The sequence below is a fragment of the Rana temporaria genome, chromosome 12, assembly GCF_905171775.1.
Source record: "Rana temporaria chromosome 12, aRanTem1.1, whole genome shotgun sequence".
Classification (NCBI taxonomy): domain Eukaryota; kingdom Metazoa; phylum Chordata; class Amphibia; order Anura; family Ranidae; genus Rana; species Rana temporaria.
Genome location: NC_053500.1, coordinates 8,512,413 through 8,530,537, shown reverse-complemented (window position 1 = coordinate 8,530,537; position 18,125 = coordinate 8,512,413). Strand labels below are relative to the sequence as shown.

At 44.3% G+C, this 18,125-nt stretch overlaps 1 protein-coding gene across 1 annotated transcript; it reads right to left on the bottom strand.

The window, feature by feature from the left end:
- Nucleotides 1-1,380: 1,380 nt before the first annotated feature.
- Nucleotides 1,381-14,437, bottom strand: ZNF217 (zinc finger protein 217). Its single transcript, XM_040329770.1, has 6 exons — nt 14,267-14,437; nt 8,586-10,213; nt 7,825-7,950; nt 4,932-6,443; nt 4,032-4,113; nt 1,381-2,652 (listed from the first exon to the last, which is right to left on the bottom strand). Exons 2-5 carry the CDS (start codon nt 9,997-9,999, stop codon nt 4,046-4,048), a joined length of 3,120 nt encoding a protein of 1,039 aa, XP_040185704.1. The 5' UTR covers nt 10,000-10,213; nt 14,267-14,437; the 3' UTR covers nt 1,381-2,652; nt 4,032-4,045.
- Between the last annotated feature and the right edge of the window lie 3,688 nt (nt 14,438-18,125).

Here is an 18,125-nt window from a genome sequence, read left to right as displayed (position 1 = left end):
TCCAGAGCCGCTGCGTTGGCCAAAGAAGCCAGGGTCTGGAGCCGCTGCGTTGGCCAAAGAAGCCGGGTCCGGAGACGCTGCGTTGGCCAAGGGAGCAATAACATGACAAGGCCTACAATGCTCCTTGCAGGAACCGCCCTTTACCAGCTTTGTGTAGTGACAGCACAAGCGTGTCATGTTTTAATCTCAAAATCAAACTTCGCTTTAGAGGGGGACTCCAGCTCCAAAATAATTCCACAGCTTGTGCACCCTGCCCAGCATTTTCCAAGGGAGCTCTCTTAGGGCAACAAAAAAACCATCACGAGCAGGAATCTCCAAAAGAGGAAAAAAAAAAAAGACAAACCGATGTCCTATAGCTTACAGAAGCCCAAATAAAGTTGCCCGAGGGTGAAAACAGGTCAGGTCGGGACAGAAATTGGTCACTTGCTTCTTTACTTGGACCTGGAACAATTAAAGAAAGTCATAGGTCCAGACCTTCACTGGCTGAATTCCTGGTTAGTGAAGTAGGACTTTAGGCAACAGCATTGAACGCTAAACAAGGCACCAATGGCCCACTTGTCATTCTGCCCAGATAAGTTTCATTTTAGTGACTGGACACAACTAGGAAGTCACTGATCTACAAAACCCTCCCCAAGTACCTGCAAGAAAGGCGGCAGGCCTGCTAGTGCAAAAAAAGAGAAATCAATTCGGAAACAGCTGTACTGAGGGTCACTGTGAAGGTCATGACATAATCATTTTAGTAGTCCACAGCAAGGATAAAAAAAAAAAAAAAAAAAAAAAAAATAAAAAAAATGCAACAGCAGTACCAAGGAAAGTAACAAATTCATATTAAAGCAGACCTTCCATGCCAAATGAGCCCTGACCATCCAAAAAATAAATAAAAAAGCCATTTGTAAAAACAGATTGCCAACACTTCTGGATGACAGCGTTGTGCCTTCCAGTAGAGCTGTACTCTAGTAATGGGCTGGCAGAGGCGGCTCTAGGCTTTGTGAGGCACAAAACTTAGACATAATGGGTAAACAAAAAAAAATTCAAACAAATAAAAAAAAGCTGCACGGATCCAGCACACAGTGATTGAGCAAAGGCAAATTAGGCGCCATGTGTGTGTGAGACCTTAGGCGACCGCCTAATTAAAGAGCCGCCTCTGTGGGCTGGAGTATATCTCAGGGGCTTTCAAGCTCCTAGCTCTGCTGTAAGGCACAGTGTTGTAACCCAGAAGCTTTGGGATTGAAAGGGAGCTTCCAAAAAAATAACTCCATACCCTCTTTGGCATGGAGATCCATGTAGGGCTAGAGTGAAATTTTAGGGGCTTCCAAACTCCTAGATCTTCCATGAGGCATGGTGATGTTACCATGATTCATTGGGAGGCTGGAAATTTAGTTTTTTTTTGTCATGAAGGATTTAAACACACACATACCCTGTTTTTGGCATGGAGGATCCATGGAAGGCTGAAGGGCCTTTTTAGGCCTACAAACTCCTAGCTCTTCCAAGAGGCATGTTGAGGTCAAGTTGATTCATTGGGAGGCCACTTGCAAAACACCAGACCCTCCCCATGGCATGGAAGGTCCACTTTAAGACAACAGTAGTTTGCTCATGGGGAAGAAAAAAACCCATCAAAGTACACAGGAAATTCCCCGTTTACTTGGCGGTCAAAAAACAACCATCAACCCATCTTAGAAGGATCAGCAAACCCAGAAGAAAAGAAGGCACTTGATTTGAAATAAAAAGGGTTACCAATAATATATTCTGTAATACCCTCCCATGCCCCAACAGAAGAAGTTTGGTTAACACACATCAGCCTGGTCTAGGTTTAGCTGCCATCTTTGAGTTCAAGAAGGGCCACCATAAACACTTGGCTGCAATTTTCCATGGAGGTACCAAAACAGGAAGCCTAAATTCTGACAAGTCTCTGAAATGTTCATATGTTCATCCACAAATGTTCTTCTGGGCTTTTTTGTTTTAGTTTATTGTGGAAAGCAGCCCTTTCAGTGCGTAGATCAGATCAGGCCAAGTTCGTAAGGGGGAATTGGGTGTGCAGGTCCCACTTGAGGGTCAAAAATACAGCAACAAGACTTTGAAACGGGGAGGGGGGCACAGTGAACAGCATAGTAACAGTGCGAGATTAAGGCGTGGAAGAAAAAAAAAATCTGTTTTTCTATAAATACCTGAGGTATCTATACACACACACAAAAACAGTGGCCATGGAGAAAAACCTAATTTTTTTTTAACCATTTATTTGTTAATCAAGTCAACAAAATGGGAAACCAAAAGTTGTAGAATATCCACTTCATAAAAAAAAAAAAAAAAATTCAGCCCCAGTACACAAACCATCGGGGGGCGCTCAAGTATACAGAAATAAGTCTCCCATTAGATTTGGTAATTTTTCCTTTCAACAAGACTTTGCTCCAAGAACAATACAAATAAAAAATATAGATATCTATGAATTGTACATTCCCAGAGATGCGACTTCAGCAGGGACGCCTTCTGGCGCAACTTCCAACGAAAAAAAAAAAAAAAAAACACGGTAGAAAAATAAAGTTTAGTGTCGCTTGATAGTACAATCACAGCTTGCGTAGGAAGAAGGTTCCAGTATAGAAGAAAGGTAGCAGCTTGGTGAGCACTCACAGAATGCTTCCGATATCCTCCACAGCCCTGAAAAATAAGAGGATCAGTTACTACCAATGTTCAAACAGTACGGAGGAAAGACAACACATCGTCAAGCCGGGTATTAAAACACCCACTAAATACTATAGATCTCCTAGGCAGTGCCGGGAAAAGGTCATCCAGCGGCAAAGATGTCAAACTGTAGGGAAGTCATACTATGGAAGAGGACAGCTTTCCCCCTTCATGCCTTGTTTGTATAAAGATCGGCTATTCCGACAACAATTGTCCGATGGACGCGTTTTGTTGGATAATCCGACTGTCTGTACGTTCCATCGGACAATTGTTGTCGGAATTTTTGAAAACCAATGTTGGCTGTGCTCTCAAATTGTCTGACAACAAATGTGTTCCGTCGGATTATCCAATCGTCTGTACAAAAGTACAAACACACATGCTTTGAACCAATGCCAACCATCAGACAACAATAGCAGAAGTTTCCCAAAGGGTGTCAGTAAAGAGCTAAAAAAAAACACGTAGTTTGGTGAATGTTGGCTGAAAAAGTTCTGCCGTCTGTGTGCAGAACAAGTTCCCGGCCAACGCCCTTTGGACAAAAATCCACGGAGAAGTCAGCTGGAAGTCCGATCGTGTGTATGAGGCTTAAGGCAGTCTCTCAACCCTTGAAATAATTTTAAGGTCCAAAGGAATCCCTGATAAAAATACATTGGTGGTCAGTGGGAAGAACGTCTCTTTCTATTGGTGGCATGTAGGAAGAAAACTACTTATGTTGGTGGTCAATGGAAAGAATGCCCACCCTTTACAGTGGTGGTCAGAATGCTATCCTTCCAGGCAGCTAAAAAGAGCACTGGTATCATGCCGCTTTCTCTGTCAGGTTGCATTGGACCCAGAATTATGCAGGCACAAGCAAACTGGTCACGTCAGCCAAAGCTCAAGGAACACCTTTGAAACCCCTGGAGGAACCAACTGAGAATGGTTGGTATAAGGTGGAGGGGTCGTCCTTCAGGCTTTAGAAGCATCAGACTGTGGCCAGCGGGAGTTAATGCCCCATCGTTAGTATTAATGAAAGGAATAGGACCCCATCCCTGGGTGCCAGTGGGAGAAAGAGTGCCCCACCGCTGGGTGCCAGATAAAAGCTATTAAAGTGCCACATTTGGGCCCTGGGCCAGCAGTTTGAAGACCACTGGTATAAGGCATGAAGGGAAAAAGCAGTCTTCCATAACATGGCTCCCTACATTGTGGATGGATGACAAGCGATCTTTAATAAGCCGCTTGCCTTTAGAATGTCCAGTAATACAAATAGTGTGGCACTCAATGTGACCAATGTCTATGACTGAAACTCGAGAGCCTACATTGAATGGATGCTATGGGCTACTGCCAATAGCTACCCTTTGATAAGAAAAGTTTCCACTTACCCTTTAAGATGCTTCTAAGTGGTCTTTTCATTCGGTCCAAAAACTCGTTTCGATATCCGTTGATACAACGGAGTATTTTTCACTGTGGATGGAAACAGAGGGGTTCTTGTTAGATGGGACAAACAAAGCATAACCACCAATGATCAAACATGAAGATCAACCCTTCACTAAACAATTTACTTCCTAAAAAGAATGAGAACCAAACAAATGTTCTTAAAAACAAAAAAAGGTTATGAAATGCTGCTAGTGTATGGCCAAGCTTGAGTGGCTTCCAATTGGCACCCGACCTGCTAAAACCCTCACCAATCGTCCTAAACCCAGTTCAAAAAGATCAAGCTGCCCATTTGGAAGCCCATTTATAAATCACTTTTACAGCCCTTTGCCCCCGTTGAGCCATCACAAATACCCAGAGCATGGGGGAGCATGCGACCTCCTCCTAGGATGCAGTGTTGGGGGCCCAAGTAGCCAATCATATGAAGGAGGGGATGGACATTAGGCCTTTGTAAGCTCTTACAGGTCTACTGTATTGCAATTTCCCAAAAAAATTACAGCCCTTACCCCTGTTGAGCCATCAAAAATACCCACAGCATTGGGGGAACACGTGACCTCTTCCCAAGATGCAGTTTGGGCCTAGGGGGCCAGTCATATGGGAGAGGGAGTGGACTTAACCTTGTGTAAGCTCTGACGCTAGCCAATATGGAGCTTACACAGAGCTTACGTTGGGATTTATGGTTTTAGTCTATTATGTCCAAAAACAAGTGGGCAATGACACCTTTTATATCTAGATCAGAGGTCTCCAAACTTTCTAAACAAAGAGACAGTTTATTGTCCTTCAGACGGGCCAGTGGGAGTAGAAAGCTCAGGAAGTCTACTGTATTGCACTTCCCCAATAAAACGTACCTTCCATTGCAGAAGTAGATCCCTGACCAAGAGGCATGTTGGGGTTTCTGTATGATGGTCCAGCAGCTGTAGGTTGTTCATAGGACTTCAGGATGTTCCAGCGGGCATCTAACTCATACGGATGAGACACTTTGTTGGGTAATGGAGGGTTTACCGCCTTGCCGGGTGGAATTTCCCCACTCATAACACTGACTTGGCCGGGTTGCAGTCTTTTGGCCATCTCTGCATTCAAGTAAGCAGAAGAGACAGAGGCTGGGATATTGGGGTGCTTTACCCTTTTGGCGAAAGGTTCCCCAAGTTCTGGAGGAGCCATTCCAGGCCGGTTAAAGGGATGCTCGCCAGACCACACCGGCACCATGGGATAGGGACGTTCGATGGGCACCATTGTATTGCTTCTCTGACTGGTGGAAGGATTCCACTGAGGATGTCTTTGCTCAGGTTGTGGCATTCTCTCCAGAAGGTGCGTGATGCCTTGCAGGTCCGGCTGCATGTATCTGACATTTCTGGGTTGTTGGCCATTTTGTTGAACAGGATGATAGTTTGATGAGGTTGAACAGGATGATGCAACAGGTTTATTCTCCTGTTCTACACTTGGTGGTGGATTAACAACTTTGTTTGCCTGGGCCAATGCCCGTTTCGGTTTCTCGGTCACCTTTGGCTGTGGCGTTGGGCGACCCTTTAGCCTGGGTCTCTCCATCTGTAATGGGGACACGTCCACGCCCTGTAATGCTGGAGGACAACCGGTGCGTCTCATTTTCAACACGAGAGCTGGGTTTTTCCCCCTGACTTTATGGGCAGGTTCATAGTTCTGTTTGTGGGTGAGCCTTTGGTGTATGGACAACACCTCCGGGTATAAGGTTTTAAAGGTGCAATAAGGGCAGGTACGCATGGACAGTAAGGCACGGTTGTATAACTTTGCTGACAAGTTCTTGGTAGGCCTTATACACAAGTCCAGGGGAGCTGGATCAGCCTCTAAAACAGGGTCCAGGCCAAGAATTTCATTTTGGTCTCTATGTTGTTCTGTTGAGAGTTTCTCCTCTATTAAACAAGGTTCATCATCCAGGGTTTCTGCACAGGTCAAGAACATCTCTACGTCTCCATTTGCAGGCGGGGTTGGAGTTTTTGGAGGTTGGCAAGGAGTAGCTGCCCTGGTTTCCTCTAGCTTTGCCTTTGCTCCTTCACTCTTCTCAAGGGCCATTTCATTTTTTAGGCACTGGTTCGCACTTACAAGTTTGTTGCGCAGAGCGGACAAGCGTTTTGGTGGTTTGGCCATCAGCGGATCCTCTTTGTGATCATTTGTTGGTAGCTGGGATGGATGGGTTTCCTGGGGTTGGACAGCAGCAAGAGGCGGTTCAGGCAGCCTTTTAAGCAGCTGTAAGCTCTTACTGATGCTCTTCACTCGAGCGTTGGACTCTCCGGGTTTGAACTTGTGGTGTCTCTCCAGGTGATACCTCAAGGAGGTCTTCTGGGCAGCAGCATAGTCACAAAATTCACATTTGTACGGTTTTTCACCTAGAAAACAGAAGATTAGAACTTAAGAGTCTGTATTTGAGAAACAAATCCATATACACTGAGGAGTTTGGCAAAGTTGCATGCTCATGTTCTTGGAAATACCATTGTTACAGATCACTTTAATATTTAGCAAATCAGAGGATGAGGTTAGTGCAGAGATTGGCAACGCAGCATACCAAAGAGCCCAGGGTAGCAATTAACCTTCATAGGATGCCCACCGAGCCACTGCTCAATATTTGCAGCCATCTTGTAAAGATCATTAGACTATGTAAAGATCATTAGACTGCTATCTGGCACCCAAGAAGCTTGGCACCATTCAGATGTTGTCCTTTGGCTACCATAAAACCAAACCCAACTCAGAATGAAACTCTTCCACCCCTCAACTCCATATTTGGCAGAAGTAGAAACCCTCTGTATACCAGAATACATTCTGGCTATAGGTGACATCTGGCCCCCCGTAACACCAAAGCCCAACCCCACTCAGCGTGGGGCTCTTCCACCCCTCGACTTTGGATTAAGCAGAAGCCCTCTATAGAATAGGATACATTCAGTCCATCTCTGCAATACATGCACACCCCCCCCCCCGTGTCTCTTTAGATAAGCAGCAAGTACAGAAAAAAACCTTGCCACCAGGGTCGTCTTTAATGCAGGGCAAAAGGGGCTCAATACAGCTCCCCCTTGAGCCCGCACTGCCTGAAAATAGTTGGCAAGTGGATTCTGGAGGGTCCAATCAATATTAAAAAGATGACTATGCTTGCCACCTCCTAGAAATCCACCTTCTTCCTAACTTCCTGTTTAAACTGACAACAGTGCCTTACCTGTACTGGAATCCCAGCCAGTGTTGTCAGCTCTGCATCTTCTGCTGGATTACAGACCACCTCCACCCTTCGTACTTTGTTAAAGTGGAACTTTCAGGCAAAAAATTTTAATTCAGGACGGCCCCTTTTTTTAGTGCTGCTGAGGCAGCGTGTTATCTTAAGCTTCAAGTTAGGACCTCACTGGAGTCCTGGCTGCATAGGCAGGTGCACAGGGAATGCCAGGTGTGCCTGGGCACACCCTTATCACCCAGTGTGGCACATATTCCCTGTGTGGATCCCAACTTTTATTATATTGTAACAAATTAAAACTGCTGAGAGATATCTCTCTCTCAAAAATATAACACACAGGCGTTTGAGCTTTGGGGTGCACACCCTAATGCAATAGGCTGCGCACACCCATGCCTGGCTGTATAAATGTGCATTTTTCTTAAAGAGACAGAACAGGAGAAAGCATGCATGTTTTGTAGAGATACACTGAAAGGTTTTTTTTTTTTATGTGCCCAGACATACAATAAAAGGCTTATTATGCCCTTGGGTAACCCAACCAGCATTCTCGTTCTTACCTGTGTGGGTCCTGAGATGTATATTGAGGTAATAGTTGGAACGAAAAGACTTTCTGCAGTAGGCACATTGTCTGGAGGTTGGAAGGCCTTTATTCTGGCCAGCTGCTTGATCGTCTTCATTTTTATCTAAACAAAAAAATTTAAAATTAAATACTGCATTTAGAATTTACTTAAATTTACTTAAATTAAATACTGCATTTTTAAAAAAAAATTATAAATAAAAAGATTTTTAAAGAAGCCACAATATCAATAGGATAATCAAAAAAATTAAACTAGACAAGATCCTGCATAGAGATTTTTAGTACAGCCATACAAAAGGGTTTTGAATTGTTACTGGGCTGTAAAGCAGATACAGTTATAAAACTAAATCAGAGAGGAGGCACAGAACAGGTTTTACAGGTATGGTGTGACATCTGCTCTTATAGGCAGGATTTTTAACAAGTTTAAAATGGAGTACAGGTGCTAAAAAGGTCTAACTTGGACAAATAATGTTACTGGAGCACCACTAGGGTGCGCTACACCCTACAAAATGATTTAAAAGGAAAAGGTAAGGAGCGATCAGGGAAGTGAAATACCAGTTCTGCATTCTGATAAAAGGATTTCACAATTAGCATAGGCTGATGTTCCTCGGCTTAAGGTTTCTATTACTTTGCATAAGAATGCCATATTGCTACAGGTGACTAGAACAGTTCCTCGGTTAGATATGTTCCATAAATCAGACCCCTAAAAAGGTTTTAGAACCTAAAGCCACCATCACTTACCATTAGTTGCAGAATCACCACCGCCTTCTTCCCATTCGGACACATCTTCCATTTTGATCCCCTCAATATCATCCAGGTCAATGGAAGGATCGGGAGAGTCCCTAGCCAAGAGCCCATCATAACTGGCAGAGGACTCCGAGTCGCTCCTGTCCTTCCTGTGGACGCGGGAATGTAAGATGAGCTGGTGGTAGGTTTTAAACGATTTTCCACAGTTAATGCAGAGGGTTGACTTGTCCTGGATGTCAGAAGTTTTGTTTTCGACCTCAGTGGCAGGAATCTCCACCACATCAATTTTCAGGTCACACGAAATCTGCATTTCAGGACCCTCCTTGGCATCTTCATGCTTAAAGTTCTGCGGCTCTTCCGCAGGAGCAGGCTGCATAATTTTTACAGTATTCCAAAACTCTGCAATCTCGTCTTTGTCAGACGATGAGTCCGTGTCCATATGGACCTCAAAGAAAGGTTCCTTCACTTGACCGTGGCCTAGGGCAACTTTGCCTTTGGTCGCCAGTTGCCAGGCCTGGTAGGTATTGAACGGGTCCAGTTCCCCAATCCATTTGCGAGCGGTTTCGGGTTTTTTGACCGGTGCAGAAGCAGGCTTTAGGTTCAAGAAGCTCATAAAGCCCTCCTTGGTGTTTTGTACTCCATTGTTACCCTTCACATTTTCCTTAGGGGATTCAGAATTTGTTGGCTTGCCAGTCAGCTTTGAGCCCTTCATGTGCATTTTACTGTGGTCCATCAAGGTCTCCTTGTCGGGGAAGTAAAACCCACAGACCATGCAAAGTTTATAAGACGAGGTAAGGCTTTTGGGGATCTGCTCTTGTTCGATCTCATTGATGGTCACCGGAGGCTCAAAAACTGGTGGCTGAGGTTTGGTTTTTCCTCCCGTTCGGCTAGAATGGGTCTTTTTGTGATTCTTAAGAAACCATGGCTCTTTGAATCTTCTCCCGCAAATATTGCAAGAATAGGTGAAGGAGTCTTTGTGCTTTTTCATGTGGATCTCCAGGTCGGAGGACTCAACGAACGTTTGACCGCATACTTTACAGTCCGAGCCTTCGTTCTCATCTCTAACCTCCTCTACCGAAGACTCTGAGCTTCTTCTAAGTTTGTCCTGAGGACTGAGGAACTCCGCCTCGATGCGGAGAACCGTGGGCTCACACAGTGTCGGACGATGTTTGGTCAACACGTGTTTCCCCAGATCTTCGTGATGTCTGTAGGACTCGGTGCAAAACATGCAGTCGAAGTTGACGTCTCCCTCCGCCGGAAGCAAAAAGCTCTCTTGGAGGGTTCTTTGGGAGAGGAGGTTCCTACGCTTCATGGCCCGGGAAGAACGAGAGCTTTCCATCTGGGAACAAACAGAGCTGCCTATGCTGTCAGGACCATCTTCAAAATCAGAAAGGGACTGAATTGGCATCTTCACTGCCAGTTTTAAAACAAAGCAGGCAAATATTTCCCTTTTGGATGAGTGCAAAAGAACAAAATCGGGAGCATTCAGGAATCACAAGTAGCACCGAAAAAAATAAATAATAATAGGCGGCCTCTAGGGCTTGGCTTGGTACACAATGACAACCAGAAGAACTTTGATCAATACCATTTCCTCTCCAAGTCATATATAATCCATAGCAGACCTAGAAGAGAGAAGAAGAGGAAATTAGCAAGAGGTATAGGTCATTGCATTGTTGTACAAATCTCACATAGCTCAGAATTGTTGTTGTGCCGCTTTCTGAGAGCCTAGGATACATATACGATAAATACCTTCGCTATTATATCACCAACATCTACATACTACTGGTCAAGGTAGAGATGTGTACACTGGAATCTTTCATAAACATCCCATGGGCAAAGTTCCTTTTGTCTGAATTCAAGGGAGTTTTTCTGTGAGATGCAAGTCATGTTTGGAGTCACGAAAATCATTCAAAAGCTCCCCAACCACCCACATTTACATATCTTTACAAGGCCTCTCACCCTCCATGTGTTATGCTAACAAGGGCCCGGGCCGTGCCTTCACTTAACGATGCTGCAAACATTGGGTGTGAACTATTCTACAGTTCAGAGAATGAAGAAGAAAGAAGAAAAAACGGATACAACTGTAACAGTTTTGTCTTATTCCAAACTTCAGGAGGACTTTTCATATTTTTCTGGAGAGCAGAAGACTCACAACTAACTAGATTAGTTTTTTTTTTTTTTGCAAATAATAACACTTACAAAAAAATAAAAAAAATAATACAAAGTCATGTATGCTGAGAAAGAATTATGTTTAATGTGTGTAAATATATATATATATATATATATATAGTCAGGTTGAAAAAAAAGACACAAGTTCAACCATATAAAAAAAAAAAAAAATTATAATAAAAATATATATATATAAATAATGTATTTATTTATATTAATTATAATCCCATATACCCACAGTTGATCCAGAGGAAGGCAAAAAACCCCAGCAGAGCATGATCCAATTTTGCTATATATATTATATATATATATATATAAAAATTGGATCATGCTCTGCTGGGGTTTTTCGTCTTCCTCTGGATCAATTGTGGGTATATGGGATTGTAATATAGATAGATATATTATATGTCAGGTTGAAAAAAAGACACAAGTTCAACTATATATATATATATATATATATAAATCATATGTGTGTACGCATAATAAAATGCATTGAAGTTATTGATTGCACTTCTAACAGATGCAATTTGGGTTTCTGTTTATTATTTGCATATGTGAAATACCCAATCTGGATTGTTATGTGAATAATAAAATTATTGCAAAAAATAAAAGTACAAATATATATATATACACACACACACACACACACACACACACATTATATATATATATATATATATATATATATATATATATATATATATATATATATATATATATATATATATATATAAAAATAATATATTATATTTAAGAAATAAAAACCTAATAGTATGGAGAGATTATATATATATATATATATATATATATAATCTCCATACTATTAGGTTTTTATTTCTTAAATATAATATATAATATATTTTTTTATATATATCACACAAAATAATAAAAAAAAAAAAAGGAATAGAAAACAACATTATAGTAAGGGAGAAAAAAAATTGAATAACAAAGCGCTGCATAAATTGACAGTACTATACAAGTACCTGGAATAAATAAAATAAATCTGTTAATAATATTAAGATTTTATATATATATATATATATATATATATATATATATATATATATATATATATATATATATATATATTCGCTTTATTCAAAAAAAAAAAAATTTTTAAAGATGCCTTTTTGCCCCAAAACAAACGTGTTGCTTACCATTGCCATACAGCAATCAAGCACCACCCAGTAGAATGAGAAGGCCACCAAGCGGCCTACAGTAACCCGACCTATGGCCAACCTATGCGACTTTCCTATACCCAATATCCCAAACATTTCATCCCAGCTCTCCCAGTAACACATAAGTGACAAACAACTACTAACCAGGGAATAAAAAGGAAAACAAAAATGGCTTCTTAATACATGAAACTCTTCCTGTTCCCCTTTGTTTTTTGGACTCCACCAGCCAAACTTTTCATTCTTGGAAGGATAACTCAATCAATTTGAATTGAGCTGCTGGCAGATAAGCCACTTTGGAAAAGATAGCATAGTTAAAGAGCTGCCTCCTCCTCCCCCCTTCTCTCTCTCTCTCCTTTTTGTGTTAATGAAGGTGGGGGGTTGAACAAGGAAACAGTAGCAATGCCTGTGCAGCAACAGCCATTGGAAATTAGCATTTAGAAGAAGAAAAACTTTAGGCACATGGCAGGAGAGAGGCGAGTGCTGGAGTGGAATAGGTGATCTTGTAGAAGATAAAGGGGAGGGAGGATTCAACACAGTGGTGACTGGCGGACATATTGCAGAAGAACGCTGGAGAGGGAAGCCCTGTGGGCGAGCTGATTAACCCCACTCCTGCCAGACAATGGGATCACCAAAACTGAGAGGGGGGGGGGGGGGCATATGCAGCATAAAACTTGGGAGGGGGGCACATGCAGCATACAAACTTGGGAGGGGGCACATGCAGCATACAAACTTGGTAGGGGGGGGCACATGCAGCATACAAACTTGGGAGGGGGGCACAAGGAGCATACAAACTTGGGAGGGGGGCACATGCAGCATACAAACTTGGGAGGGGGGCACATGCAGCATACAAACTTGGGAGGGGGCACATGCAGCATACAAACTTGGGAGGGGGGGGGGGGGCTGGGTGATACAAACCTGGCTGGGGGTGGCACACAGACCTGGCTAAGGGGGGCACCCAGCTTCTCCAAACTCTGCCTGCACTCTTCTAGCTGGATTGATTAGTCAGCAAGTGTGTGCTGAGCCCAGAATAGAGGCTGCACTGAGTTCTCCCAGCTGCCCTGGGCTTCTTCATTATCACAGCCACCCCCCTCCAGCCCCACTCATCCCTTATTATTATTATTATTGTTGTTGTTACAATGTTTCCTATTGATAGATTTATTATCAAAATACACCATCTGATCCCAACAACAACAGGAGTGCATTGTGTACACAGGCAGAGAACTACTGACTTCCTTCTTCCCCTCCACTTCTTCTCATTTCTCTGCTCAGAGAAGAAAAAAAAACGACTTCTCTCTTCAAGGTCAGTGCACAGAACTCCAGTCCCAATATTCTGCTACTACCCACAATGCCCCTGTCTCCCCCCCCCCCCCCCCAGGCAGCACGTTAGATCCAATACTGAACAATGCAGAAATAATGGATCATCATAGAGAAGAAGACATTGTATGATTGGCAGTCCCTGAGAAGATCATTATACAGAGGAGACCTACCGAGTGATAGACGCTGGCTGCAGATCTGTGTGTGTGTGATGGCTTCCTGTTCATCTGCCTCTTCCCCAGGACACAAGAAGACCCCCCCCCCCCCCCATGTGTCTGCAACTTACTCAACTCACCGACAATACAACACACTCCACTTATTACACTCACACACAATGTATACACACTGATCACACTCTATATACAATGTATACACCGATCACTATATTTAGAGAGATCATTCTACATAGATACAAATGTATACACCGATCGTTATACATTATATACACAAGATCATCCTAGACAGATACAATGTATACACCGATCACTATATAGAGATACAATGTATACACCGATCACTATATAGAGATACAATGTATACACCGATCACTATATAGAGATACAATGTATATAGAGATCACTATATAGAGATACAATGTATACACCGATCACTATATAGAGATACAATGTATACACCGATCACTATATAGAGATACAATGTATACACCGATCACTATACACAGATACAATGTATACACCGATCACTATATAGAGATACAATGTATACACCGATCACTATATAGAGATACAATGTATACACCGATCACTAGGAAGGAACAGGAGATAGAACGTATGAGATCACTCGATTTTGATCATCCTGAGTAGATACAATGTATACGCGGCAGCGATCAATAATAATAATAATAATAATAATAAAGTACTTTTGTCGGCGTCTAATATCAGAGGAGAGAAGTAGAGAATAGTGGAGAGGAGAGTAGATAGGAATGGGGGGTGGGGGGGTATGAAGAATGGAGTTGGAGAAGTTTGGTGCGGGCGGCGCACACTGGAGGGTTACCTGCAGTCATGGATGGATGGATGGATGGATGGAGAGTCTACCTGCTGGTGGAGGCGGCGATGATGATGATGAAGATGTTGATGACTCTTCTTCTCCGTCGTCTTCTTCTTCTTCTCATTTTTGGGAGATCACTTCCTGGGTGTGATGAGATCTCATCTCCATATTTCTGTCCTACACCAGTCCCCGCCCCCTCCTCCTTCTCCCTCTACTACTACTTGTCTCTTCTTCTTCTACATGTGTATTGGAGTGATCCCCACCCCCCTCCATATCAATACACGGACACTCCCCCAATAACATTACCTACCTAGGAACCCCACCCCATAATACTTCTCCACCCCCCAGTATCTGTCCACACCGTTCCCCCAGACAATACTTCTCTCTGACATCACTACCTGTGCCCCCCAATATTATCACCTGTACCCCCTAATACTATCACCTGTACCCCCCAATATTATCACCTGTACCCCCTATTATCACCTGTGCCCCCCAATATTATCACCTGTACCCCCTAATACTATCACCTGTACCCCCCAATATTATCACCTGTACCCCCTATTATCACCTGTACCCCCCAATATTATCACCTGTACCCCCTAATACTATCACCTGTACCCCCTAATACTATCACCTGTACCCCCTAATACTATCACCTGTACCCCCTCCATATCAATACACGGACACTCCCCCAATAACATTACCTACCTAGGAACCCCTCCCCATAATACTTCTCCACCCCCCACACCCCAGTATCAGTCCACACCGTTCCCCCAGACAATACTTCTCTCTAACCTGTGCCCCCCCAATATTATCACCTGTACCCCCTAATATTATCACCTGTACCCCCTAATATTATCACCTGTACCCCCCAATATTATCACCTGTACCCCCTAATATTATCACCTGTACCCCCTAATATTATCACCTGTACCCCCCAATATTATCACCTGTACCCCCCAATATTATCACCTGTACCCCCTAATACTATCACATGTACCCCCTAATATTATCACCTGTACCCCCTAATACTATCACATGTACCCCCTAATATTATCACCTGTACCCTCCAATATTATCACCTGTGCCCCCCTAATATTATCACCTGTAATACCTTATATTATCACCTGTACCTCCTAATACTATCACGTGTACCCCCTAATATTATCACCTGTAATACCTTATATTATCACCTGTGCCCCCAGTATTATTACCTGTGCCCCCCAATACCACTACCTGTGCCCCCCCTAATATCACTACCTGTGCCAACTCCCCTCCAATGCCACTACCTGTGCCCCACTAATACTACTACCTGTGTCCCCTCCCCCCAATATCACTATCTTTCCCCCACTAATACCACTACCTGTGCCCCCCTGAATATCACTACCCGTGCCCCTCTCCCCAATATCACTACCTGTGCCCCCTCCCCCAATATCACTACCTGTGCCCCCTCCCCCAATATCACTACCTGTTCCCTCTCCCACCTAATATCACTACCTGTGCCCCCTCCCCCCTAATATCACTACCTGTGCCCCAATAATACTACTACCTGTGTCCCCTCCCCCCAATATCACTACCTGTTCCCCCTAATATCACTACCTGTGCCCCAATAATACTACTACCTGTGTCCCCTCCCCCCAATATCACTACCTGTTCCCCCTCCCCACTAATATCACTACCTGTGCCCCCTCCTCCCCCCAATATCACTACCTGTTCCCCCTAATATCACTACCTGTGTCCCTTCCCCACTAATATCACTACCTGTGCCCCCTCCTCCCCTAATATCACTACCTGTGCCCCCCCCCCCCAATACCAATACCCGTGCCCCTCCCCCCAATACCACTACCTGTGCCCCCTCCCCCCAATACCATTACCTGTGCCCTCCCCAATACCACTACCTGTGCCCATCCCCCTAATACTCACTAACCTGTGAAACCCCCCCTCCCCCCCAAGGCTGGCCATACACAATACCATTTTCCTTTAGACTTACCAAAACCACATAATATGAGATCAGATCACATCTAAACCCCTCCCATTTGTATGCAATCCGGCCGTCCCTTTCATTGCATGAAAATTGTATAATGTGTGGCCAGCTTAATACCACCACCTGTCCCCCCAATACCACCATCTGTGCCCCCCAATACCACTATCTGTGCCCGCACCCCCCCAATTTCCACCACCTGTCCCCCCAATACCACCATCTGTGCCCCCCAATACCACTGTCCCCCCAATACCACCAACTGTCACCCCAATACCACCATCTGTGCCCCCCAATACCACTATCTGTGCCCCCCATCCCCCCAATACCACCACCTGTCCCCCCAATACCACTATCTCCCTCCCCCGATACCACTACCTGTCTCCCCCCCAATACCACTATCTGTCTTCCCCCCAATACCACTACCTGTGCCACCCCCAATACCACCATCTGTGCCCCCCAATAACACCATCTGTGCCCCCCAATACCACCACCTGTGCCCCCCAATACCACCATCTGTGCCCCCAATACCACCACCTGTCCCCCCAATACCACCATCTGTGCCCCCCAATACCACCATCTGTGCCCCCCAATACCACTATCTGTGCCCCCATCCCCCCAATACCACCACCTGTCCCCTCAATACCACTACCCCACCCCCCCCAATACCACTACCTGTCTCTCCCCCGATACCACTACCTGTGCCACCCCCAATATCACTATCTGTCCCCCCAATACCACCATCTGTGCCACCCGATACCACTACCTGTGTGTGCCCCCCCCTAATACCACTACCTGTGTGTGCCCCCCCCCCCCCAATACCAATGCTTTGTCTTCTTTCTTCTACATCAGACAACATTTGTTCCCATAGATGAGAGCAGACAGTTCCTCTCTACAGATCACAGACAATCCACTCTGCCTATCATCAGATCTGATAACAGTATATCCGTATAGACAATGTACCCCCCATAGTGTATCTACCCCCTCCCCCATCCATCCATCCATCCATAGACACGTCAATACACACGATACAACCAAAAGTATTGGGACACCTGCCTTTACACGCACATGAACTTTAATGGCATCCCAGTCTTAGTCCGTAGGGTTCAATATTGAGTGTCCCCCCCCTGCAGCTATAAAAGCTTCAACTCTTCTGGGAAGGCTGTCCACAAGGTTTAGGAGGGTGTCTATGGGAATGTTTGACCATTCTTCCAGAAGAGCATTTGTGAGGTCAGGCACTGATGTTGGATGAGAAGGCCTGGCTCACAGTCTCCTCTCTAATCCCAAAGGTGTTCTATGGGGTGGAGATCAGGACTCTGTGCAGGCCAGTCAAGTTCCCCCACCCCAAACTCGCTCATCCATGTCTTTATGGACCTGGCCAACTCAATATTGAACCCTACGGACTAAGACTGGGATGCCATTAAAGTTCATGTGCGTGTAAAGGTAGACGTCCCAATACTTTTGGTAATATAGTGTATTTCTATATGAACCGATTAGGATGAAAGGAAACAATGGAATGATGTTCCTGGTGTACGGGTGTGGCGGCCATTTTATAAGGAAGAATCGGTGATGACCCTGAAATGATTGCGCTGTAAGCATGACAATTAAAGTACATGTACACCCCAACCACGAAAGTCGCTCTTCAATAAGGATGAGGTCTGGCGTGTTCGCATAGAACACGTGCAGAGCCCGCCAGGAAGTGTGCACGGCGCTGCGCTAATCACAGCCAGGGTGACATTGTCCCGATGCTCGGCTGCAGAGATCGTGAAATGTCTCCCTGGCTGTTATTAGCGCAGCGCCGTGCACACTTCCTGGCGGGCTCTGCACGTGTTCTATGCGAACACGCCAGAGCTCATCCTTACTCTTCAATGTGGTCATGTGATTTTC

Excerpts from the sequence above, each read along its gene's own strand:
- ZNF217 (XM_040329770.1), bottom strand. The coding sequence starts at position 9,999 with ATGCCAATTCAGTCCCTTTCTGATTTTGAAGATGGTCCTGACAGCATA. Across the intron at positions 7,951-8,585 it reads TGGTGATTCTGCAACTAATG|ATAAAAATGAAGACGATCAA; the intron begins GTAAGTGATGGT and ends TTTTTTGTTTAG. Across the intron at positions 4,114-4,931 it reads ATCTACTTCTGCAATGGAAG|TGAAAAATACTCCGTTGTAT; the intron begins GTACGTTTTATT and ends TTCCATCCACAG.